General features: G+C 35.1%; 4 protein-coding genes and 1 non-coding gene across 31 annotated transcripts; 3 read left to right on the forward strand and 2 right to left on the reverse strand.

Moving 5' to 3' along the window:
- The first annotated feature begins 2,408 nt into the window (after positions 1-2,408).
- On the forward strand, positions 2,409-8,330 carry LOC8280633 (TBC1 domain family member 13). The gene is made up of 9 exons (XM_002518019.4): positions 2,409-3,132; positions 3,414-3,506; positions 3,664-3,768; positions 4,033-4,185; positions 5,037-5,135; positions 5,214-5,342; positions 6,549-6,728; positions 7,609-7,725; positions 7,878-8,330. The coding sequence occupies exons 1-9, from the start codon at positions 2,767-2,769 to the stop codon at positions 8,040-8,042; spliced, it is 1,407 nt and encodes a 468-aa protein (XP_002518065.1). The 5' UTR covers positions 2,409-2,766; the 3' UTR covers positions 8,043-8,330.
- An 844-nt stretch (positions 8,331-9,174) lies between these two features.
- Positions 9,175-14,190, reverse strand: LOC8280632 (O-fucosyltransferase 1). 2 transcript variants are annotated; one of them, XM_002518018.4, is made up of 10 exons: positions 13,942-14,190; positions 13,702-13,852; positions 13,281-13,359; positions 13,098-13,168; positions 12,703-12,791; positions 12,140-12,263; positions 11,713-11,996; positions 10,750-10,879; positions 9,919-10,535; positions 9,175-9,511 (listed from the first exon to the last, which is right to left on the reverse strand). In XM_002518018.4, the coding sequence occupies exons 1-10, from the start codon at positions 13,947-13,949 to the stop codon at positions 9,493-9,495; spliced, it is 1,572 nt and encodes a 523-aa protein (XP_002518064.2). In that variant the 5' UTR covers positions 13,950-14,190; the 3' UTR covers positions 9,175-9,492. The 2 variants fall into 2 exon arrangements, with proteins under 2 accessions (XP_002518064.2, XP_025012940.1); XM_025157172.2 differs by having other exon boundaries at positions 9,175-10,535; positions 13,942-14,189.
- Positions 14,191-14,586: 396 nt separating this feature from the next.
- Positions 14,587-17,901, forward strand: LOC8280631 (uncharacterized protein At4g04980). 10 transcript variants are annotated; one of them, XM_025157170.2, is made up of 10 exons: positions 14,589-14,771; positions 14,855-14,917; positions 14,999-15,125; positions 15,245-15,342; positions 15,416-16,098; positions 16,210-16,375; positions 16,486-16,650; positions 16,729-16,881; positions 16,988-17,277; positions 17,774-17,901. In XM_025157170.2, exons 2-9 carry the CDS (start codon positions 14,867-14,869, stop codon positions 17,171-17,173), a joined length of 1,629 nt encoding a protein of 542 aa, XP_025012938.1. In that variant the 5' UTR covers positions 14,589-14,771; positions 14,855-14,866; the 3' UTR covers positions 17,174-17,277; positions 17,774-17,901. The 10 variants fall into 10 exon arrangements, with proteins under 10 accessions (XP_048235295.1, XP_048235290.1, XP_048235291.1 ...); XM_048379338.1 differs by having other exon boundaries at positions 14,587-14,771; positions 14,855-14,925; positions 15,283-15,342; positions 15,425-16,098; positions 16,486-16,881; XM_048379333.1 differs by having other exon boundaries at positions 14,587-14,771; positions 15,425-16,098; positions 16,486-16,881.
- LOC8280629 (pentatricopeptide repeat-containing protein At5g62370) lies at positions 17,466-24,179 on the reverse strand. Of its 17 annotated transcripts, XM_048379318.1 has the most exons (9): positions 21,059-24,179; positions 20,781-20,948; positions 20,642-20,706; positions 20,490-20,568; positions 20,207-20,361; positions 19,843-19,894; positions 18,618-18,753; positions 18,272-18,525; positions 17,466-17,993 (listed from the first exon to the last, which is right to left on the reverse strand). In XM_048379318.1, the coding sequence occupies exons 1-2, from the start codon at positions 23,982-23,984 to the stop codon at positions 20,863-20,865; spliced, it is 3,012 nt and encodes a 1,003-aa protein (XP_048235275.1). In that variant the 5' UTR covers positions 23,985-24,179; the 3' UTR covers positions 17,466-17,993; positions 18,272-18,525; positions 18,618-18,753; positions 19,843-19,894; positions 20,207-20,361; positions 20,490-20,568; positions 20,642-20,706; positions 20,781-20,862. The 17 variants fall into 17 exon arrangements, with proteins under 17 accessions (XP_048235275.1, XP_048235284.1, XP_048235278.1 ...); XM_048379327.1 differs by lacking the exon at positions 20,781-20,948; XM_048379321.1 differs by having other exon boundaries at positions 18,618-18,748; positions 20,642-20,948.
- LOC8280630 lies at positions 17,948-19,871 on the forward strand. The gene is made up of 7 exons (XR_003078963.2): positions 17,948-18,028; positions 18,129-18,251; positions 18,344-18,715; positions 18,824-18,989; positions 19,100-19,262; positions 19,368-19,521; positions 19,626-19,871. It is a non-coding gene; the product is annotated as an uncharacterized protein At4g04980 (transcript).
- Positions 24,180-24,552: the final 373 nt, after the last annotated feature.

A 24,552-nucleotide genomic window follows, 5' to 3' on the forward strand; every position in this document is an offset into this window, starting at 1 on the left:
GACTATTAAATAAATTTGATGGGTATTTAAATGGGTAACGGGTACCCTATCCGTTAAAACCCATTTATGTGGATATTTGAGTAATTAGATGGGTACCCGTTTAACAAACCTGTTTACAATAATTTAAATTAATAAAAATAAATAAAAATTACAAAACATAAACTTGATTAAGTCTAAGTATTCAACATCAAATGTTCGATATATTAATATAAACCAAGTATAAATTCAATAAAATTTAAAATAATATTGTAAATAATAAAAACTAAATAAAATGCAATATTTATTTCAATTTGTACATTTTCCAACTCTATATTTAAAGTGCAATTGGATACTAGATGTAATTGAAGCATTTTTATTATTTCCGGAAACTTGAAAATATGTACAACTATCTACACATTCAAAAATATTATATGTATTTGACATATTACAACCTAAAAAGCAAATTTATAATCAACAAGTTAGAGTTAAATATATCCCATATATTTAGCAAACATCAATACACTTAATATTACAAATTGCTAATTTATTTCTAATACTTTGGCATTCAATACACTTAACATTTAGCAAACATCAATACACTTAACATTCAATTTTAATAAAGGTTATATGTCAATACACTTTGTCTATATATATGTATATGCATGTACACACACATATATATATACCCCAATAAGGAAAGCCATTAGCCAGCAGGCAAGTAAGCGGGAGCGGGTAATATGAACTAACTGGAACTAGGGCTATTCTTCGCATCGAGCAGTACAGAAAGCATCTAAAGATGAAGGGGAATAAGTAGCGCTCTTGGCTGCCATAGTTGTTGTACGAGTAATAGGCTAGGAGGCTGCTAATGTGTCTTTTCTATAAAAAAAATTAAATGGCTTAATGGTAGAATAATTTTATTTTTTATAAAAGGTTTAAGGTTCAATGGTGAAAAAAAGATAAAAAGAAATTCTTAACAGGTCTAATAGAGTAGGGTATTTACAGGTAGCGCGTTTGGGTATTATGTATCCATATCCATCTACATAAATGAGTTCAGGTAGTAGGTATCCGTGCGATTGAACCCGAACCCGACACGGATAGTAAATTTGAATTCTAAATCCGTTTCAAACATGTTTATCACTATCCAAATATGTTCTAATAGGGTTCGGTCGGATCGGGTATCGAAAATACCCGCCTGACTGCCATCTCTACTCATTCGCCAAACACACTGAACCTTAATATATATATATATATATATATATATATATATATATATATATATATATATATATATATATATATATATATATGTGCACCAGGTATAAATGGGCAAAGTTGAAAAGGGTAATCGCAGGCCTGGCTTGCTGACCCTAAAGACTCGAGCTCAACAATTTAAAAAAAATATATATATATATATATATATATATGACTTCTGAATCCTGAGCCCAATAAATATGTAATGGGCCAGAAAAAGTCCATAAGTGAAACTATAAACTTATTTTAAAAGATAAAAAATAATAAGTAAATAAAGAAGTATTATAAGTGAGATGATATCAACAAATGAATTTGAAACGAATGAGGAGCAACATCAAAGGTGACCCACTTGTGTTCTGAAAATTGCAATTATACAAACAACACATGGCCCTGAAAAGGCAAAAACACAAGAGAAAGTGTTCATAAGAACAAAAGCTACATTCCGAACGTATTAGGATTCATGGGGTCAAATGGCTTTCCCATCGAGTGTATATGTTGCTTTGCAAATTATAATGCATGACTGCACAATTTATCATCTATAAGCTTATTATTATTATTATTATTATTACTATTGTTCTTCTTTTGGCATCATATTGTCTAATTGAAATAACATGGCAGTGAAGAAAACGTTTTCTTTATTTCTTTTTCTTTTTGAAACAATAAATGATGATTTCATTTATGATTCTAATTATAAAAACTTCATTAATCAAGTTTGCATCAATATTTTTTCTTTTACTTTTTTTTTTTAAATCGAAAGAATTTTATTAAGAATGATTAAAATTATAGATTGTGACATTTAAGACAATAACTCAATATTAATAAAGTTTAATTTTTTTATTTATTTTGATTGTATTATAAGAAAAATAAAAAGTAAAATAAAAAAATAATACTTAGAGCAGTTCGAATTTAATTTCATAGCGATTCACTATTAATTACATTTAAATTTATTAAAATTATTTTAAATTTGAACCAATTTTGATTATTAATATAATTTATATTTACAGTAATAAAATACAAGCCAAATCTGGGTTGGATATTAAAAATGTGTATTTTTTATTTGACAACAAACAAATTTAATTTATAAAAGAGTAGCAACTTGCTCAAAACCACAGACAAACAACCAGTCAAGTAAATGTTGATGAAAAAGAGACTTGGAAAGTGAGGATCTTCTCTGATCAAGAAAATGAGAATTCATTAATACCAATCATAATCTTTTCTAATTTATCTAGAGAAAATTATTAATTTGGAATATCAAAAGATCATTATGCTATCGAAATAATTAACATTTCAAATCAGGCATTTTTTTTCAATTGCTCCGTCACCATCCTTCCATGACCGCACTGTAAGACACCTTAACACCGTTTCCATTCTCTCCCCTTCCTCCACGAAGAAAAAGAAAAAGAAAAAAGAAAAAAAACTCCAAAAATCGGCTTCAGCTACCCAAGGAGAACTGCATTAATAGATTCACACTTGAATTTCTACAACATTAATCAATCTCAATCTCAATCTCTCTGTTTTGATTACAAACAAAGAAAAATGGTGAATAAGAAAGTACCTGATTGGCTCAACAGCTCTCTCTGGTCCACCACTCCTTCTTCCTCCTCCTCCTCCTCCTCCATCACCACCGACGACGATCGCCTCCACCGCTACTCCTCCAAACTCTCTTCTACCGCCACCATCGCCCCCACCGTCCAGCCACCGATAAAAGACGAGCCTCCTCCTCCTCCACCACCAAAACCTGAAATCAAAGCTAAAGAAAAAGATTCGCGGAATACTGTTATAATTAGTGTTGATAACAATAATGGTAGGCATAATAGCAATAATAAAGATGACGATAATGACGCCTCCATCACTAGTCCGTCTGCTGAAGATATTTCTAGACAGGCTCAGCTCTTGACTGAGGTCTGAATTTGCTTCTTTTTTTTTTTTTTTTTCTCTATTGCATTGTTTGGGATAAACCATATGAATTTGAATTGTTACAATATCATGTCACTTTTAGCATGATTGCATTTCTTTCAAAATGCCTTGATTTTTATTTATTTATTTTGTAAAGTTGAAAGGTTTGAATTCTAACAACTACGAGTGAGAATTGATTATATTTGGGTTCAATAAAACTAAATTATTGCATCTATAGACTTTCCAAATACACTCTGTTTGATTTTGGTGATGAACTGTGGAATTAGTTATCGAGGAAAGTGGTAAATATAAAGGAATTGAGGAGAATTGCATCTCAAGGGATACCTGATGGTGCTGGCATTCGTTCTACTGTCTGGAAGGTATTATTGTTTCTCTATTAATTTGCTGGATCTTTAAGTGAATTATGACTTTCGTTTAATTCTTTATAAGTTCTGCTATTGGAATGTCAAATGAAATGGAGAAATGAATTCTCTTGTATCTGGATTTAATTTATTGTTAACAAATTGATATTGGCAGCTCTTGCTAGGATATTTACCAACTGATAGGTCGCTTTGGTCAAGTGAATTAGCTAAGAAGAGATCTCAGTACAGGCATTTTAAAGAGGAGCTTTTGATGAATCCTGTAAGTCAACTATTCACAATTTGTTCAATTAGTTTTTGGAATCTTAACGTTTTCTTTCTTTTCATTCTACTGCCCATAACTTAGAAACATAACTTAAACTACCATACTAAGTATATGCTTACATGATTATATGAGTTTTCTTTTGCTTATTATCATTCCATAGGATAGTGCATAAGCTAATTATTGTTAAAACTAGTGGAACAAGGTTTTTTTGCTTATTCTGTAAATGGTTTTGCATTTCTGATTGCTTTTGTGGCTAGTTAGTCAGAAATTGCAAGGAGGTTGGAGAAATCTACTGGGTGTGAGAATGATGAGCCAAAATGTGAAAACCGTGGCGTGCTTTCAAGATCAGAAATAACCCACGGAGAGCATCCTTTAAGCCTTGGGAAGACTAGTATCTGGAATCAATTCTTCCAGGTATCAAGAAATTGCTTCAGTGATTTGATACTTAAAACCTTAGATGTTTCTGTTTAACGAAATTATTAATAAAAAGAAAAACTGGAATTATTTACAGATTTGGTACACTGTTTAATTTCCCATGATTTAACTTCCAAGTTAATGTTAAAACCTGTGATTTTCTGATGTTTGGCTCAGTGTGGAAAGAAGAGTGTTTCCTTCTTTTACTTCATATTCTTTATGAATAGAGGACGGGTTGGGGACTGACTTAATCATACAATGTTTTGTCACCCACTAATAATTCCTTTTTCTCTCTACCTGAGGGAAAATGGCTGAATCTTCACATTCAGCTGATATTAATAGGATGTAATTCCCCAAAAACTGTCCAGTTAAATGGTCTGGGTCATTCATCACTGTGGCCTTGGGCCTGCTTCTCATAGAAGTGGAAAATGTAGTGGGTGAATGTTCTTGTGAAACCTTGAAGTTTCTCCCTGTTCTTAGTAGTGGCTTTAGGATTAAGGGAAGTCTCAGTTTGGATTAAATGCAAAAATGAAATATATGATGTCAGAATACCTTCCTGATTGTTGTTGGAGGTGTCCCAGGGTAAGATATTGATGTATTTGTACTGCAAATTATCACCTGTATCATAGTGCCCTCTGATATAGCTCTGACATTAAAATATATATACTTTTTGGTGAATAAGTTTTGCATGTGGCCATGATGCCTAATATGTTTTAGGAGATACATTGTTGCCTACAGTCATTGTATTACTGTTTACTTGATGAGAAAATTTCAACACCCTGTGTGGTTGCACTGGAACACGATTATATTAGGAGAGCAAATCATGTTACTCCAACTTTATCACTTTGCAGGACACTGAGATCATAGAGCAGATTGACCGAGATGTGAAACGTACTCATCCAGACATGCACTTCTTTTGTGGAGACTCATCTTTTGCAAAGTCCAATCAGGTTTACTATTGCTTTTTAGTTGCGAATTTGACATAAGTTTAAGCTATCAGCTGACTTGCATGTACCTTTCTTCTTCAGGACGCTTTGCGAAACATACTGATTGTTTTTGCCAAGTTAAATCCGGGGATAAGATATGTTCAAGGGATGAATGAAATTTTGGCACCTCTTTTCTATGTATTCAGAAACGACCCTGATGAGGAGATGGCTGTGAGTACATATGTAAATTTTCAAATTTATTGTTGGATTTGCTTCATGCTTCTGTTTCAAGTGTGCGCATGCATCTGTGTTATAAACCTTTCTTTCTGGTTTTAAGTCCGTATTTGATCTTGTATTGTAAATATTAGAGTCTATGAATCCGGCGATCATAATTGGATGCTGGGATCTCAATGGACCATTTAGTAGATTTCACGAATGACTTGGAGCTAGAGGCCTTAATCTATAAAATATATGAGAGATATCATTGTCCAAAACATGGTTAAGGAGGCTTCAGTCTATCAAATTTCCCTAATTTGCTGTTTGCTCAAATTAAGAACACTTACTAAAACTCGAGCTGTATTTACCATTTTGCCCTTAATGCACTGATAGTTTTTTTTCTCCATCCACTCGCATTTTTTGTATTTCTATTAATATTTTTAAATGTTTTTACCCCTATCCTTTTATTTTCTGTAAATCTGGAAGCTTGTAAATGCAATATTGCTTACCCTGTTTCCCTTTTTCTAGATAAGGGGAAGGAATAACTTCTCTGCTGCAGGGACGGGAATAATGCCAATAGCCATTCCCATTTAGAATTTCATTTCTACAATGTAGAAAATCTTTTGGTATCTCTTGTGGTCAATCACAACGAGGATGTGCCTTTTTGAGGCTGCATGAGTCCCTAATTTTTACATTATAGGATTAAGTGCTTCTCAACTTGGGAACTGTATGAATTATTATGATTACCTGTCTAACCAGTGGCAAATCCGTTTTCTGTAATTTGATACAGTAACTGGCTAGGTTTTTATTTTTGGAACTTACCTAGGTTGTTATTTTGATGAAAGAATCCTGGGTTGTGTTGTAAAGATTTTGCAACAGCTAAGAGCGGTACCTTTGTTAGGGAATCAATATTGATGTACACTAATTATTTCTGAAGGCTTTTAAGATTAAAATTATATGTATTTTCAGGAAAAAGAGCTTGCAGCCTGATAATTATTTTTTCTAGTCTCTCTTTTTTGTTTTACTTTGTTTCCCCTCTTTTCTACAAAAGAAAATTTTCTCTGTTGGTGGCTACATAAAGGAGACCTTTCTATAGCCTACCTATTGTCATTGATCATCATTAATTTATTGTCAGACGAAGTGATGACCCTCATTCCTTTTTTTTAGCATATACTTCTCCTGTTGATTTTCATTTTGTCATCATTTGTCTTTATTATGCAGGCTTGTGCTGAAGCAGATACATTTTTTTGTTTTGTTGAGTTATTAAGTGGATTCCGGGATAATTTCTGCCAGCAACTTGATAACAGTGTTGTTGGAATTCGTTCTACGATTACAAGGTTGTCGCAACTTTTGAAGGAGCATGATGAGGAACTTTGGCGTCATCTTGAGGTCACAACCAAGGTAAGCTGCAGTTTTGAGTACGATTTCAATATGTTTATGTGTGTTGTCTCTATTTACTTTCTGGTGAAAGCTCCAATGTTTATCTTGAAGCTCATCTTAAAAACACTTGCTTTTAAAAGAGTGCCTAGTACCTTTTTAGTCCATCTCAATCCGATTTACGTTCAAAAGGACATTCTCAATGCCTTTGTAATCCTATTGACTGACTCTACCCAAACTGCCTGGCTTTCTTGAGCACATATGCTGATGTTAGCCCAAGTTGAAAGCTGCGATTCTCTTATCAGCACGACACCACTGTCATTTTTCTTTCCATCCTGAGCTGGAAAGTTCATGTATTGCTAATCTAAAATCACTTGATCTGTGAGGCTGATAAATTCTCTAGGTGGTTTGGGATCTTAATTGGGTCTTAAAAGAAAAACATTTTTGAAAAGGAAATTGTCACTTTTTAGTTTTAGAAACATACTGCCACTCCTCTGGTCAAGTATAACTGTATGAGCACAGTTGTTTCTGTTCTAACATTATTTCACATTGTATGGAAATCTTATATATACCTCTAGATTGATTACCAGAAGTAAACTGAGGTCTAGGATACCAAGGCATTATACAATATCACTAGGTATTTTTGTGTATTTGGCTCACATGTACTTGCTTTCGCAGTTATTATGAGATGACATCATATTCTAGCTTGTTTAGGGCTTTTTTTATCTGGAATTTTTGTGGGGAGATATGCATTGTGATTGGAGATTTTTGTTTATTTTTTTCTGTGGTAAAAATCTCTGTATTTTGCATATTTGTTTGTTGTAGAGGAGAAATGACTTATCCTGCATGTATTAACTTTGGTATTCTTCTCTGATGGATTGCTGCTTTGTGTTAAAAATTACAGGTCAACCCCCAATTTTACGCATTTAGGTGGATTACTCTTCTCTTGACTCAAGAATTCAATTTTGCAGATAGTCTCCATATTTGGGACACACTTCTGAGCGACCCTGAGGGTCCTCAGGTAAAATTTAATTCCTCTATATTCTTTTACTTGAAGGTGCATAAGGTTCCAATTCCATTCTCCCTGAGTACCATCTTACTGGGGGTGAAAGCAGGCAGTGTCCTGCCACTAGAGATTAGGTAAAATTAATTAACAATTACTCGGATTTTCAGGAGACGTTACTTCGAATATGCTGTACAATGTTAATCCTCATCAGGAGGCGTCTACTAGCAGGGGATTTCACTTCTAATCTTAAGCTATTGCAGAACTATCCCCCTACAAACATCAGCCATTTGCTTTATGTTGCAAACAAGTTGCGTGTTCAACCATCAGTCTAATTAATACTACCAATCTTTTGTGTTAGTCTCTTCCTTAGTTTGTGTTCGGGAGTTTGTTATTGTAAATTAATGGATGTATATGTTGGTTGAAGGTAACTGCTAACATGGCGAGGAGATTCTCCTATTTCATTTTTCCTTCAATGCATCTTTTGATAGAGTAGGGTTGTTTTTTTTGTACCCTTCCGTATTTTAGGATGAGGTGGTGGACTATTATTCTGTACTTTGGTTATTTGTAGGTTGTAGGTTTTTGTAATTTTTTGACACAAGTACAGAAAACTTTTACCGTTAGCTCTGCCTTGCTGTCTGCTGTTGGTACTGTCACAGGGTAAGACAATAGGAGCATTATGATCAGGGCGGGTGAAAAGAAGCATGATACTAAAGATTGAACAAAATCAACTTTAAAAGTAACCTCACATTTCCTAGGAAAACAGAAAGTGTCTACGACTCTGCAGTTTATATTTTCTTTTTCCCTTTAGGTTACATTGAGAGTCTCCGATGTCCACGTTGTTCAAGTTGAAAATGACATTAAATAGTTCTCCACGTTTGAAGTTTGTGCATGCTGAGCAATGTAAACAGACTAATCTGACCGTCAGAAAAGGCATCTTGGTTTACTGTTCAGCGTTTTGACTTACCGTTGTTATAGCTCAACTGATCATTCGTGGAAAGACAGATTGAATGAAATTGAAGAAATTGAAACCAGCTAAAATCACTGATATAAGAACGCATAAAATGATAGATGAAGCTCAATCTCTAATCTCTGATGTACCAATGGGAATAGGGTTAATTAATTTTTTCGAAAAGAAAGGTCTGTCTGCCTCAAATATACATGCATAACTCTTCATTCATTTCAGGCCATCGTTCATTTAATAGCAGGAAATAGCCAAATGGAAATTAATATATATTTCTTTCAGTAACACCAAACACAGAAATTATTGTCTTGGTTGTTTTGCAGCACCATGGTTAGTTGTACTATATAATTTGTTACATGCTACCTTCCTTTTTATGGTCGGAGTATTTTATGCTACCTTGAGAAAGAGAGTTGGCAACGGAACATGTACTAATTATTTGTTAAGGGGTAAAAACATATTGAATTTCTTTTGGTTTAACAAAATGCAATATCAAGAACATTACAGAAAGAAAACTGTCATCAACTATCAGAAGGAAAATAATAGTACAACCTAATATACATAAGAAAAATGAATTAGAAGAAATATGGTATAATTTGACACGGTTCAATTAGCTACCCCAACAAAGTTATAAGTGTGAGGCATCCTTTTGGAAAATCAAGATACAATGTGAAGGGGGGGAAATCCATCATGTAGTGCAATTATTCCATGATACCACCGAGGACATAATATCGAGATATAGGTGGAGTATCAGGGGGTGAACATCACTTTGCGTGCAGCTCGAGGCCAGTCTCCAATCCGGAAAAAAGAAATGCAAAACTTCCTCACCCACCTGATTGTATCCTGCAGGATTATTCATTTTCATTCTTTCTATAATAGTCAGAACAAGAGAAATGTCTTTCCAATACAACAAATCCGCTCCTAACCATTTATCCTCTTTTTAAATAATCTGAATATTTCCTAGGATGAATCCACATTCTGAATAGTCCAGGTTCCTCCATGGCCTTTTTGACTATCCTAGTATGGCTATTCATTTTGCATTAGCTTTCTCCATGTGAACCATTGTCACCCTTTGATCAAACTATGGAACTTTAAAGCATTTCCCTTCCAAGAAACTACAAAGCACTTCCTAAAGCAGCAACTTGAACACTTCCACGACATAACTGAGACTCTTTAACGCGAGAGTATACAAATATGAGATAAACGACTACCTGAGATGCTGAATATCTGGGAAGTACGGCATGTTTTACCTTTCCGCCAGAGATATGGTTGAATTTGTTTGGTACAAGGATTCCGAGTCACTATTCACTTCACTCTCCAACTGGCTATCCAAAATTTCCAGCACATTCTCTGGTGGGCATTTATCAGAAGGATTCTCCGTCTCAGTTTGGCAGAAACATTCAGGCCAAGAATTTGTATAAAATGATTCAGGTGAAATTCGCTTGTGAGGACCACCAAAGTTTGTTTTGAGCATTACGCGCCTCACTGCTTCTTCAAAACCAGCTTTCTTTCCATTCTCTCTATCAATGAAAATTGGAGCAAGACCTTTTCTGTCAGGTCTAATTGTTGTCCGAAAACCATAATAGAGGCGGTGACCCAGGAGATTGTTGGCAAAATTGCTTGGCCCATCATACGTAGGCATAAAAATGTCAGCAAGGAGACAAACCATGTAATCCACAGCAGATCCTAACAATCCATGGGTGTTTGTGGCTAGCTCCTCTGTAGCATCCACAGAGCTGTGATTTTCAAGGCGAGGAAACAGGGATCTAAAAGGTTTCATAAATCGCTGTCCACCAAACAGTTCGCCAGCTGCTAGATATATTCGAGTGGAATTGTCAAACCCCATTGCACGTAAGATAAGACCAACCTGCAGTAAGTCGTAAGACAACATTAAAATACTAGTCACAAGCATGCTTCAACTCCTATTCACAAATATTTGGAAAAACAATAATAGACATTGTCATATAGTAGTAGTTGGATGTCAATTGAGAGTATATATAATAATATTCTTGATGATCTATTCATTGCTGAAGTCAGAAGCACAATGAAATTATATGGATATTGATAAGAAAGGAAATTACCTCTTCTGGAGTTAAAGGGCATTTTCCAATGGCCCTCCTTTCAATATAAACAAGTCTTTTATCTGCGAAATTGTCCTTCCTATACTTCTTCAATACTTTTTGCTCGGCAGGGGTAAATATGTCAAAGCACCTATAGAAACATCCACACACAATCTAAATAAATCATTTTCTACAATATTCAAAAAGTCTTCTGTTAATAATACAAATTATGCCCCCATAAATAAGCAATAAGAGGTAAAATAGAAATTTCTTAAAGTTAGTAAAATTCCCATTGAGAACAAAATATTTTATCGAACGATATGAAAAATATAAAAATGGTTTAATAAATATAATAAGCAATGAAAGGAAAAGTTTTTTCCAACATTCTCATCATCCAAAAAACAAAAATATGAAGATTCCTTTGGTGCAAGATCACCGGAAAGTATGCTAAGATAGTTCACGTATCAAGAAAATGCTAATGTTATGGCAAGAAAACACAGACAAAGCACCTTCAGTACAATTATCCATGATTGGATTCTTTTGCAAATAATAGCCCAATCCAAAGGCCCAGGATATTTGAAAGAATCATAAGCTTGTAACAAGAACCACAAAAGGTCTTTTATGCATCTAGGTTCAATGATATGAATCGCAACAACAATCCACTAAAAAAGAGAGTGCATGAATGTTTGGCTAATCCATTCTATCACCATCCTGAAAGGAATCCACCATAGATGTAGAAATGCAGGGGCTAAGTCATATGCTTTACGGCAAGTCCAAACCTCATATCCCAACCCCTGTACCTCAAAATTATAAGAGCCTGGTCCCTTCTATTGCTTCAAAAATGTCTAAAGAAACGTTGTAGTGACCTTCAATATGTCCAGTTAAATTAAGATATAATAAGATTTACATGTTTCTTGTCAAACTTTTGCACATGTTCTGGTGTATCAACTCTCAACTAATACTGAAGATTGATTGAAACCATACCCAGCAAATGCCAGCATATCCATCTCGAACCGAAGGTGTATTGCCATGAAGTGACCTTGTGCACGTAACTTATTAACTATCGACTCACTTAGCTTCATAATATGTGGCTTAAATCGGAGGGCATGGTAGTTAACCCTGCATCTCAATCGTTGGTACTCAGGGTTGTCAATTTCTTCAGCTAAACGATGAGAAAAGGGAGTTAAGTAAATGGCTCCGTGTTGCTTCATCTTCTCCAAGGCATCAGTTAAATACCAACTAATAGGAGCATCTCTAGGGGGGCGAAGCTGAGGCAGGAGGAGAAATTTAAAATTCAAAGAAACAAAAGAGAGAGAAAAAAAAAGAAAGAAATGGGACAAGGACTATTCATATGCTAAAACTTTGTTATCTGCTTGATTCAAATATAAGATACAATAGGTTGAAACTCTACCTGGAAAGCCTTTATCTTCTTGGTTTTCCCATTTTTTCGAATTTCAGGAATGCTTTCCACAATACGTACATCATACTTGAGCGATTGGATAAAATGCTCAACATCATAGATACCATGGAAGCCACTGAACAGAGAAAAGAAAAGGAAATGCTTTAATTCCATTGGATATATTTTAATGTATCATGCCAAAATAAAAGACCATCTTAGTAATATATAAACCAGTTGGCAAAGAAGATTCAACAGAGATAGATCTACCCTAATCCTGTCAAAGGCATGCAAATAAAAGAAGGCATTGTACTAAAACCAAGTGTAATAGTAGATGCAGCAGGAAAATGCAGCGGCAAACAGCTATAACAGAAAGAATGCCATTACTAATCATTCAGTATAGTGCTTGGAATTTGCATGAAAACATGTCTGAATTCACTTTTATTTATCCAGTTCCACCATAAATTCTTTATTTAATGATCTCACTCAGCATACGTAACAGGAGAGGTGTTAGATTAACTTAAATAAGAAATAAATACCCCGGAAAATTGAAGAATCAATACACTAGGAACAGATACCTGTCATCATGCCAGAAGGAGTTGGCATCCAACTCAGGCAACACAAGGGTAGCATTCATGATTCTAGCAGCAAGAACTGCGTTACAAATCTGCAACACGAAAGAAGTAGTATGCATATTAACAGATTTTTAAGTAAATCCAGTTAACAGGCATCACCATCCGAGTACTGATTTTAGCAACATTTAGCACATCATAAAATCTAGTATGGTGATAAAAATGCAAGGCAAGTCATTTATCATCAAGGATCAATTTGTTGGGTTTCTAATCCCGTCTAATAAGTGGAACAGCCACAGAGGAAACTCTTTTCCATGCTTTTACCCACAGAATTTGCAAGCGGAAGCTATAAGGGAAACTAGAATGCAGGTTATAAAATTTTGTAAGAATGATTTACAAACCGCACTGCGTTGCTGATTCAAACCACCATTACAACGAACACGCAGATAGCCATTAGTCTCTTTTGGAGGGGCTGTTACAAGAAGATTGAGAAGAAAAGAAAAAATAAATTACGCAACCGAGTCAGCCAAGTTGTATATATCTTGAGCTTATATATATATATATATATAACAGAGATTATGTACCTGGCCAATCAGATCTTGGAGCAGACGAAGGTCTCCAGCCACCAGAATTTGCACTGTCCCAAAGTTCTTCAACATTTATCTGCTTAAAACATGGCAAAAAATATGGGAAAAAATAAAAATGAAAAGGATTCAAGAAGCACAAGTACTCTAAGCAACCACACTAAAGGAAAATGCAATTACACTCGTAAGAGTATCCATATGCGTATACAGTGTATATGTAACTAAATCAACTAAATAGCGCCAGGAAACAAAACTAAAACAAAATCCTCCAATTAATTTTAGTCTGACCTGGCAAGCAGAAATTTATAACTGTAATCATGATCTACAAATCAATTTGCCACAAACCAAAATCCACTAATTCATATACTTCGAGTAAATTTAACAAATAAGCTATATTAAAAAAAAAAAAAAAAGAACTAACCTCAGATGGACCAGCAGATCTGGTAGTTCCATTAATAGTAGTAGAAAACAACAAAGAAAGCGTACAGATCAAGAGAACAACCACAGCAATCGATAGCTTCGCTAACATTCCCTTCACTCCTTGCTTCGCATGCTGCCTGTGGTGCCCTAACCTTTTAGCAAAAAAGGCAAAAAAAAAAAGTTGAGCTTAAGCTCTGTTTGTTTACACTGGAAATGGAGATTAAATGCAAATGGAAGGTACCTTCTCATCGTATTGGAGTGAAGTAGGAATCCAGATCTGTTGTTAGATGTATTATTATTTATTTATGCGATGAAGATTTTTAATCTGTTAAAGGAGACGCTATAATCACTTGCCCAGTACATGAGAGTCTGGTGTTTTTGGGTTTAATGGTGGATTCATTTGCTTTTTTCCAGTTTGTTACTGTTTTCCGAACGTCGTGTCGGATCCGGTCGGTTATGGATATGGCCCGTTATCAGAATTCGTTTTTAAAGGCTCAATGCATATTTAATATTTACGAATATCAATTCTCTCTCATTTTAATATATTAACTTTTGACAAAAATTAATAAATATATATTTAAAAAAAATAATAAAATAAACTATATTTTTCTTAACTTATTAAGATAAATTGATAGGCATATCTTTCTAAATTTCAATATAAATACCACTTAAAATATATAATAATTAATATTTTAATCTATAAAAATTAAAATAGTATTTTATTAGAGCTTTTTCATTTACCATTTATTATATTTTATGATATGGTACGTACTGCTATAATTAAATTATAAAAAATTCTAAATTTGTAATGAGTCATAAATTGTAGCATCAGTTGAATGTTCCACATATTTGATTGATAAACCGTGTCAATAGATCCTATTGACTTGAATTTGTGTAATTAATAATTCCAGTTTCCTTGCCTCCTAAGCTAAGCTTTGCCTTCTTTCCAAACCAAAATGAACAGCAGATACCACATACCCATGCATCTCTCTTCTTGTTTCTTTTGTACTGTAAATTGTGTGCTATAAAGGGAAAAGCAAGATTCTTGCAGTCTGTTACTGGGCCTCACAGGTGAGCTGTTATATAAGCTAAAACATGTTCTTTTGCTTGACCAAGATGGAAATAATTGAGAAGAAGACTCAATTTTCTTGCAGTCAGTTACCGGAATGGAGGACTTGCACGCCGTCCCGAAAACAAAAGGAATTACCATAGATAAGGTTCAATGGTCAGTTAATAGTTGTAGTTTATGATCTGTTTGGTTTTTTTAATAAAAATGCAACTTTGTGTTATTTTTCCAGAAAGTGGCAGTTTTTTTCAAGGCACTAAAATCTATCAGAGACTCATGGAGCATCAGTCAGAAGTGGATGGCGAATTACGGATATGATAGAATTAGTACAATGGATATCACTGCTAGAGAGCAACTTGGTATGCTTTTCTTTTTTCTTTTCTTTTCTTTTTCTGTGAGCTGTTGTCAAATTCATGGATTGCCCCATTCTTGATTGAAGCTTAGCTCATAGCAGTCTCTTATTTTTACTTTGTTGAAGTTGATATAGTGTTTGCAACACTTGATTGTGTAATTAAGGCAGCAGCAGAACTGTTTGATGTGCTGGAAGATGGAGTGTTGAGTGAAGATTATAGTCAGGTATGTTAACAGAATCTGTTTCTCCTGATGCATCGCCAAGTCTTAGCATGGTTTCTCATTTCCTGAAATTCAGGTTTGTCAGGATTCCACCCCCTTGAACCAAAAGCCTGATGCAGTGGAGAAACTGAAACCACGGGGCAAAGATCAGATAAGAGCAGAAAACACAGACAACACTGAATGTACTCCAAGTACAAAAAAGAACACAAGGGTCCCGGTTTCCAATACTAATAAGAATGTAGAGCAACAGGATAATAAAACTGCTGAAACTGGCGTTCCAAAAACAGCTCCTCAACCACCAACCAAGCTTCCAAAGGAACCAATGCAATCAAGACTTCGACCCCCACCACCACCACCACCTACATTGTCTGGTGTAAGCGGTCTTCCAAAAGGTGCTTCTCCACAGCCAATGAAGCTTGCAGAGGAACCGGCACAATCAAGACTGCCACTGCCACCGCCACCGCCATCTCCACCCATGTTGCCTGCGAAAGGATCAATACCAGCTTCAGTGCCACTCAAAAATTATCCTGGCCCCCCTCTGCCACCTCCACCTGGTCCTGGTAAATTCCTACCTAAGAAAAAAGCCATTACTAAATTGAACAGATCCACCCAGATGCTGAACCTGTTTCGGAAGCTAAAAGATAAGATGGAAGGATCTAGCCTAGCTATTAAATCAGCAAATATGAGAAAGCTACAACTTGGAGGTTCTACTGGTGGAAAGGCAGGATTGGCCGCAACACTAGCAGAACTGACAAAGAGGTTTGCTTCTGATGATACCTATGACTGTAGAAACTAACCTGCATAAGCCAGAAAAACACAAGAACATTAGTTTGAATTAGTGATTCTTTCTTTCTCTCCCTGGTACTTTAGATCACCATACGTTCAACAAATTGAAGAAGACGTCCAGAAGTATAAAAAGCCAATCCTAGAGTTAATAGTAGCCATCAATTCCTTTCAAACAAATGACATGGTAAAGCTGCTCAAGTTTAGAAACAACTTGGAATCTGTTCTTGGAGTCCTAACTGATGAATCACAGGTCAGTTAAGATTAGCTTCCTCATTTTGCTTCATCACACTATGAAATTTTTGCTATTGATAATTTCACTCCTTAATCATGATGATCAATCATCAAGACTCTTACGTGTAGGTGCTAGCAAAGTTTGAAGGTTTTCCCTCAAAGAAGCTGGAATCATTAAGGGCAGCAGCCACATTGTACTCAAAATTGGACAGCATCGTCACCACCTTGAGGACTTGGGAGATAGTTCCACCTTTGGTAAAGCTTTTAGACAAGGTCGATTGCTATTTCAGAAAGGTAAACTTAGGCCCAAATTTTCATAGCATCTATTCACAGTGGTATCTCCAAAGCTGCTTACCTGTCTCATTCATCAAGGTGAAACTAGAACTGGATGCATTTGAACGAAATAAGGATGAAGACTCCAAAATGTTTAAGAGACATGGTATTGATTTTGACTTCCTTATGGTAATAAGGGTAAAAGAATCAATGGTAAATCTTTCCACTGGCTGCATAGAGCTAGCACTAAAAGTAAGTTTCAGTTACATTTTGCATACAAATGAATCAAAGCAACTCTAGCTCATAACGATGGCTAAATTCTTCAATTCTCATGGTATTGATGTTGGTTCTCTTCTAGGAGAGGAGACGAGCAAAAACAGCAAAAGAGAATGGTGAATTTGGTAATCAGAAAACGAATGAAAGCGTTAACATGCTATGGAGAGTTTTTCAGTTTGCATTTAGGGTCTACAGCTTTGCTGGTGGACAAGACGACTGCGCTGATAAGCTGGCCAAAGAATTGGCTGATGAATTATTAATTAATTGACAGAAGCAGTAGTTATACATTATGATGAAGAAATGTGTAGCATATCAAGAAATTAGCTGGTGAATTATATTCATTAATTCATACATAACAACTGTTCAACACAGGTAATTTCATGAACCCATCTTACAAACGCAAGACTGGTCACCAACTACTTGTGTAGCACATACCAATCTCCATCCTTCTTGAACAATATTTTAACAAACAAATAAAAATAACAACTTTCTTCATGAACTTAACAAGATTATAAACTAATACAAAAATTTGGCAGCTGATAAATTTTATGGAAAGAATATCAGACTTAATTATTTTATTGATATAATTCAAAATTTGAACACTCAAATAAACTGGGTAACTATGCTTAAAATGAATTTAATAAAATATGTCAAGATATTAGAACTTTGGAATATGTCATATGAGATATGACTTGTAGCACAAACCCAGCCTTCAGCGTATCTAAATGACAAGTCGTGTCCTGTTTTGACTTGCTATATATTATTGACAAATCCACTTTCCTTAACTCCCAACACTTTGCAGCTTTGCCTTCTCTGGATATCAACATACCAAGAAATAATATATTTCCTCTGCTTCTGTACTCTGCAGTTTCAGGTCTCAGCTAATGAAGATATTGACCATTGTTGTGCTACAAACGCAAAAAGGCTATTCTTCTAGGCTTGACAGGTGAGCATAACACTTGTTCTTTCACTTGACCAGAAATTATGCTAAGATGGAGAAAAGAGATGAGATCCATAAATTTTCGTGTTGTCAGTGATTGGAATGGAGGATCTCCAAATATTGTTCCCAGAAGCCTTACAGGGCATATCTGTTTCAAAAATGAAAGAAAGTACTATAGATAAGGTTCAAAGGTCAGTTGATAGAAGCTGTTTTTAAGATGTTCATCATTAGATAATGCAATTGGTTCATAATTTAATGACTATTTAATAATTACATTTTCCAGAAAGTGGTATTTCTCTTTGAGGCATTAAAATCTATAAGAGATTCATGGAGTATGAGTCAGAAGTGGCTGGCCAAATACGGATACGATAAGATTAGTAAAATAGACAGCATTGATAAGGAGCAACTTGATATGCAATTCCTTACCTGGCTCTTATCAATCTAATGGAATTCCTCATTCTTGGTTAATGCTTAGCTCATTATAATCTTCACTTTATTGTAGTTGATATAGTCTTTGCAACACTTGACTGTGTGATTAAGGCAGCAGCAGAACTGTTTGATATGCTGGAAGGGGAAGTATTGAACAAAGATTTGCACCAAGAAGCTAGTATATTGACAGAGGCCTATCCTGGAAAAAAGCTCCCGGCCCCCCTCTGCCACCTCCACCTGGTGCTAAACTCCTAACTCAGAGAAAAAACAGTACTAATTGAAGAAATCCATTCAGATGCTGAACCAGTTTCGGAAGCTAAAGGACAAGATAGAAGGACCTAACCTGCCTGTTAAATTGGTCAATATGAGAAAGATGCAGCTTGGAGGTTCTAGCAATGGAAAGGAAGGATTGGCTGCCTCATTAGCAGAATTGACAAAGAGGTTTGCTTCCAATGTTACCTATTGCTGTAGAAACTATTCTGCACCAGCAAGGAATACATGAAACCACAGTAATATTTTTCCTTCTTTCTTCTCTTTATGGTATTTTAGATTGCCATACTTCCTACAAATTGAAGAAGATGTTCAGAAGTATGAAAACCCAATCCTAAATTTGATAATAGCCATCAATTCCTTTCAAACAAATGACATGGTAAAGCTGCTCAATTTTCGAAACAATTTTGAAGCTGTCCTTGGAGTCTTAACTGATGAATCACAGGTCAGTAAAGCATAGTTTCCTCAATTACCTTCATTACAAATAATAGGTGTTACCATTAATAATTTCAACCGTAATAAACACGGTTGATCATCAAGTCTCTGATGTGGCAGGTGCTAGCAAAGTTTGAAGGTTTTCCCACAAAGAAGCTGAAAACATTAAGGACAGCAGCTACACTGTACTTTAAATTAGACAGATATTCAGCACCTTGAGGACATGGGAGATAGTGCCTCCCTCATTAAAGTTTTTAGACAAGGTTGATTGTTATTTCAGAAAGGTAAATTTAGGTCCAAATATAAAGCTGAAAACTAAAGGCCTACAATATTTATGAGAGAGCATCTCTTCACAATATTAAAGCTGCTTACTTGTCACACTCATGACGGTCAAACTGGAACTGGAAGCGGTTGAATGACATAAGGATGAAGAAGCCAAAAAGTTCAAGAGCTACGGCATTGATTTTGACTTCCTTATCATTACAAGGATAAAGTAATCAATGGTAGATCTTTCCTCTGGTTGTATAGAGGTAGCACTAAAGGTAAGTTCAGTTAGGTTTTTTTATCAAAATGAATTGAAGAAACTATAGGTCAGACAATGACCAGATTACTTGACTCATGGTATTAATGTTAGCTTCTCTTCTAGGAGAGGAGAGAAGCAAACAGAGCAAAAGGGGATGAAGAATTTGGTAAAATCAATCAAAAAATGAAAGAAAGTGTTAAAATGCTATGGAGAGTGTTTCAGTTGGCATTTCAGGTCTATAGCTTTGCTGGTGGACCAGATGATTGCGCTGAAAATTAGCCAAATTACAAAACCATTATACATTATGATGGAAAAATGCGTAGAATATCCAGAAACTTACCAAAAGTCGAAGAGATTCTTTGAAAGACATTTGCATCCTGAGTCCAATGGATCTGGATCTCCGTACAGACAGGGGAATTATAATTAATGCATGTATATTTAACAGATGATCACTCAACTTATTACATAAACTCAATGTGTTAAGTCTCAACTGTACTTTAGTTTCTTATCTAAAAAAGTGTCCACTAAAAAAATTAAATGAATTTCACATCATGACTTGAAGTTTTATAAAATTAAGTAATCATAAATGTAATTTCGCTACAGTAGTTTAATTTTGGTCGAATATCATATTTTAATTTTGAATATATATGTACTTCAAGAAAGAATTTTTCTCTAATTGCATGTGGATGAAAACACATATTCACCTTATTTAGTCCCCTCTCTGGAATGCTATCATATAACCTGTGGATATCATGGCCTCTTGATAAGTGCAAGAAAGATGCCACCATGTTTATTCATCATTTGCAAAAATTCAATATCAATGTCAAGGTGTTTTTAAAGGGGAAGCTTCTATACCCTCCTGCACATTTTATATGCAAAAATATTTTTCTAAGAAAATAAAATAAAATGAAAATTAAGACAGAAGAACCCTCTTGCATATTCTCCCATCCTAAGCCCCTAAACCACCTCTAGGCATAGAAAACTCACCTCAATGCTCAATGCCAAGTCTGTAATTCAATCAAGAGACAGTTGCAATTATGCATTTTATTGGGCTTGATATATAGACCTACAATCATAATTTCCCCATTAGCTTCTGGAATTTCATGAGCACATGAAGTGATGCTTCTAGAAAAATGTACCTTTCTCAATCCCACATGCCAAAAATGTACTCCTCAAGGATTATCGTTTTGAAAACAGTCTAAAGCTGGCAGCACAGAATTCAGATCATTAAGTCAAGCAATGCATCTAATATTGGCAAAAGGGATAGATGCTACTTACTTTTGGTGCAACCACATCATCCAACATAGAAAAAGTTTACCATTGCGAACAAGAGTCTTAAACATGTAGAATAACAATCAGATTAGCTGAAGTTGGTCAGGGCTACAGAAGTGAATGGGTGTCCATACAATACCACTTGGTTGGTTTCCGCTACAGATTTTGTTATGGCTTAAAGGAAAGAAAAAAGGGGAAAGAAAAAAATAGATTATATTAACCAACCAAGTGTAGATAAGGAGAATATAAAAAAGAGTGAAAGGATGTAATTACAGGAAATTTACCTCTGTTATGCATCATGTCCAACACAATATGAGATTCATGCAGCCTCTCTTCTTCATGTAAGATGTGAAGCAACCACTCAGCAGTATACTGGCGAGGCAGATAATTATGAGCAAGCATTTCTTCAAATAACTTGAAGGCGGGAATGCTCAGGTGACGAGCACAAAATAATCGGATTAAATTTTCATACGAAGCCTTGTTTGGGAAGAATCCCCTCTTGTGCATAGTAAAAAAGAGAGACAATGCATCTATCTCTCTACTAGCCTTGCAAAGACCTTTCAGTAACGTGCTATATGTAACTTTATCAGGACTATACGCATTTGCATTCATTAAATTAAACAGCTCTATAGCATGATCAATTTCACCTGCTCTGCAGTGTGCCCCAATAAGAATAGTAAAAGTCACTTCATTTGGACATAAGCCCTCACTCTGCATCTTTTCGAACTGAATGTATGCATCCTTGATCCTATCTGCCCAGCAAAATCCAGCAATTATACCGTTGTAGAGGTATAAATTTGGCATAAACCTAGTTCCTTTAATTTTATACATAAGCTTAAATGCAAAAAATTTCATTGCTTCAGGAGAATTAGCAGAAAATCTTAAAATGTTTTTCTTAGGCAAGAAATTTCCTTGACATAGCAACTGGAGTAACCTTTCTCTCATCCTCTCAGATGCTCCGGTTACCTGGCACAATTTTTGCTTGACACCATTAATATTTCTACAAAAACCAATGACTAGGGCAATGTACATGACAAGGTCAATTTCAATCAGACTCCTGTCCATCAAATCAAATAACCTAAAGGCGAACTCAAGATGTCCCTTCCTCAAGAAATGACAGATAAGAGATGCATAAATCACAGCATTTGGCACAAAACCATCTCTCAACATCCTGTCAAGATACACACATCCCTTTTCAATCTCATTATTCTTCACTAACCCACTTATTAGTGCAGTATAAGAATCTAAGCTTGGAGGAAAGGCATACTGTATCATCTTCTCAAACAATTGATGGGCTTCTAAAATTCTTCCACTCCTGAAGTAACCATTGATCATTGTCACATACACAGTTTCATCAGGATGCACACCAGCTTTAAGCATTCTCTGAAACAATGTTTCGGCTTCAAACATTTTCTTTTCTCTGCTTAGACAACTAATGATGGAGTCGTAGATAGCAACATTAGGTTTCAGTCCTTTCTCTTCCATCTGATCCAAAACAAGGAATGCTGATTTTAGATCCTTTTGTTGACAGTATTCATTTACCATTACTGAATAAGTAGCCGAGTCTGGAACGATGCCCCAATCTTGCATGATATCAATCAAGGACTTAATGGAATCAGAATGCCCATTCCGACAAAAGCACATAATCAAGGAGCTAAAAGTGAAAGGTGAAGGAATGCATCCAACATCAACCATTTTCCTCAAGCAAGCCAAAGCAGCACCTGCCTTTCCTCTCTCACACAAGGCGGTAATGTATATACAAAATGCCACTTTAGCTAGATTCAAGTTGCTTCTTATAATTTTCTCAAGAAGGAGCTCGATCTCTTGCTCCAAATTCATAAGAGGGTTTATATTAATAGAACCAGAGAGCAAAGAGGCCTCCAACCCACAACAATTCTTAAAAATTTCCTGCAACATCAAAAAACAGAGTTGAAGTTCATTCCCCCTCCGGCTATTCTTCATGAGGATAAGAAACAGCACATGATCTGGAAAAACCCCATGACCCAGCATACTTTTGTACAATTCATCAATTTCAGCAACCTCATTACTCCTGTACAGTGCAGCTATTAAGGCTGTATAAGTGTGCACACTGGGAACCAAATTGCAATGAGCCATGTTATTTAAAAGCATTCTAGCACAATCCACTTTCCCTACATTGCAATAACTACTAATCATAACATGGTAAGTGACTGCATCTGGCAGCATCCTTGATTCATTCATTTGATTGTACAATATCCACGCTTTTTCAAAATAACCCATCTTGGCAATCCCCTGGATCAATGCAGTATAAGTAACAGTATCTGGATAACAACCCATCTTAAGCATCCTCAAAAAAATCCTGACTCCCATTTTCATCTTCTTATCCTTAATATAAACGTTCATTAATGTAGTATACATAACCTTATCCACAAAGAAACCCCGAGCTTCCATCTTTCCACAAATTGACTCTGCCTCCACAACCCAACCTCTCTTACAAAGCCCATAAAACAGTGACTTATAATTATGCAGAGTCGGCAAAAAAGAAGTTCTCTTAGGCATTAAATTAAACACTTCCATTGCATCACCTACACACCCTTTACTACACAATCCATCAATCAAAACATTATAGAACCACATACCTAATTGCATTTTAGCATCCCTTATCCTAACAAAACAATCAAATGCCTCCAAGAACATCTCTTGCCCGCAAAGTTCTCTCAAAATCACATTACAAGCAGCATTACAAGGCACACAGCCATTCCCAATAAGCTTGTCAAAAAGTAACCTGGCCTCCTCTAATTTCCCTAACTTAACAAAACAAATAATCATTGAATTAGTAATACTAGCATTAGGCTGAATACTTCGATTTATACTCTCACAGTACACAGTGTAAGCAAAATTGGGTTCACCCAAGTCAACCAATTTTCTGACAAAAGCAGCATAGATACCAACACTGAGATTTATACCACGGCTAGCAGCAAAATCAACAGTGGAAATTGCATCAGGGACTGTGGAAGAATCGGTAACGATTCTCTGGATGATTTCTTGTGCAGAAGCTAATCGGCCGCGGCGAAAGAGGTTTTCAGCTAAAGAAAAGCAAAGGGTTTTATGGCCATTTGGGAGTGTAGCAGTTGGAGGTGGTATGTCTAGATAAGCAGCAGCACTGCATGTTGAGATTTTTCTCTTTCTGGTTTTGAAGTGGAAGGAATATGAAGGCGGTCTCTTTATCATATCTAGACATTGAGGCAAGAGTTAGCATTTCTAGCATAGTGTTAGCTTAAAGAGGAGAAGAAAGGAAATTGAGCATACATGGATTGATTGAGTGAAGAAAGTAGACGAGGTTCTGAAGAACCCAGGAAAGGCTGGAAGAAGTAGTGTCTATGGGTTTAGGGTTTAAACAAGTTTGAACTGTCGTACCTGAAATTGGTTTTTGCATTTTTTATAATATATTTTTAACTTTATATTTTATATAGTAATTTATTGATGTTTTATATACAGAGAGAAAGGAGAAATTAATATATTATTTTTTTATCATTTTTCATAAAATTAATAATAAATTTTATTTTATTAAAGATATTATCATAAAAAGTTATATTATATCTATTATTTAATCAAAATTTTATTAAAAGTATAAAATAAAAGGCCACATATTTTTATAAAATGAGTTACATTTTTTATTTATAAATAAAAAAATTTGATATATTTTTTGTTAAAGTTTATATAAAATTTTTAAAATTTAATAGTAAATTTAAAATTTTTATTCTTTGAATTGTATATATAAATTAATAATATTAAATTT

This window comes from Ricinus communis, chromosome 9 (genome assembly GCF_019578655.1).
Source record: "Ricinus communis isolate WT05 ecotype wild-type chromosome 9, ASM1957865v1, whole genome shotgun sequence".
Lineage (NCBI taxonomy): Eukaryota > Viridiplantae > Streptophyta > Magnoliopsida > Malpighiales > Euphorbiaceae > Ricinus > Ricinus communis.

Excerpts from the sequence above, each read along its gene's own strand:
- LOC8280633 (XM_002518019.4), top strand. The coding sequence starts at position 2,767 with ATGGTGAATAAGAAAGTACCTGATTGGCTCAACAGCTCTCTCTGGTCC. Across the intron at positions 5,136-5,213 it reads CTTTTGCAAAGTCCAATCAG|GACGCTTTGCGAAACATACT; the intron begins GTTTACTATTGC and ends TTTCTTCTTCAG. Across the intron at positions 7,726-7,877 it reads GCGACCCTGAGGGTCCTCAG|GAGACGTTACTTCGAATATG; the intron begins GTAAAATTTAAT and ends TCGGATTTTCAG.
- LOC8280632 (XM_002518018.4), bottom strand. Across the intron at positions 12,264-12,702 it reads TCCTTCTGGCATGATGACAG|TGGCTTCCATGGTATCTATG; the intron begins GTATCTGTTCCT and ends TTCTCTGTTCAG. Across the intron at positions 10,880-11,712 it reads GATATGCTGGCATTTGCTGG|GTGCTTTGACATATTTACCC; the intron begins GTATGGTTTCAA and ends ATGTTTCTATAG.
- LOC8280631 (XM_048379331.1), top strand. The coding sequence starts at position 14,867 with ATGGAGGACTTGCACGCCGTCCCGAAAACAAAAGGAATTACCATAGAT. Across the intron at positions 16,099-16,209 it reads CTAGCAGAACTGACAAAGAG|ATCACCATACGTTCAACAAA; the intron begins GTTTGCTTCTGA and ends CTGGTACTTTAG. Across the intron at positions 16,882-16,987 it reads GCATAGAGCTAGCACTAAAA|GAGAGGAGACGAGCAAAAAC; the intron begins GTAAGTTTCAGT and ends GTTCTCTTCTAG.
- LOC8280629 (XM_048379318.1), bottom strand. The coding sequence starts at position 23,984 with ATGATAAAGAGACCGCCTTCATATTCCTTCCACTTCAAAACCAGAAAG. Across the intron at positions 20,949-21,058 it reads GGACATGATGCATAACAGAG|CCATAACAAAATCTGTAGCG; the intron begins GTAAATTTCCTG and ends CTTTCCTTTAAG.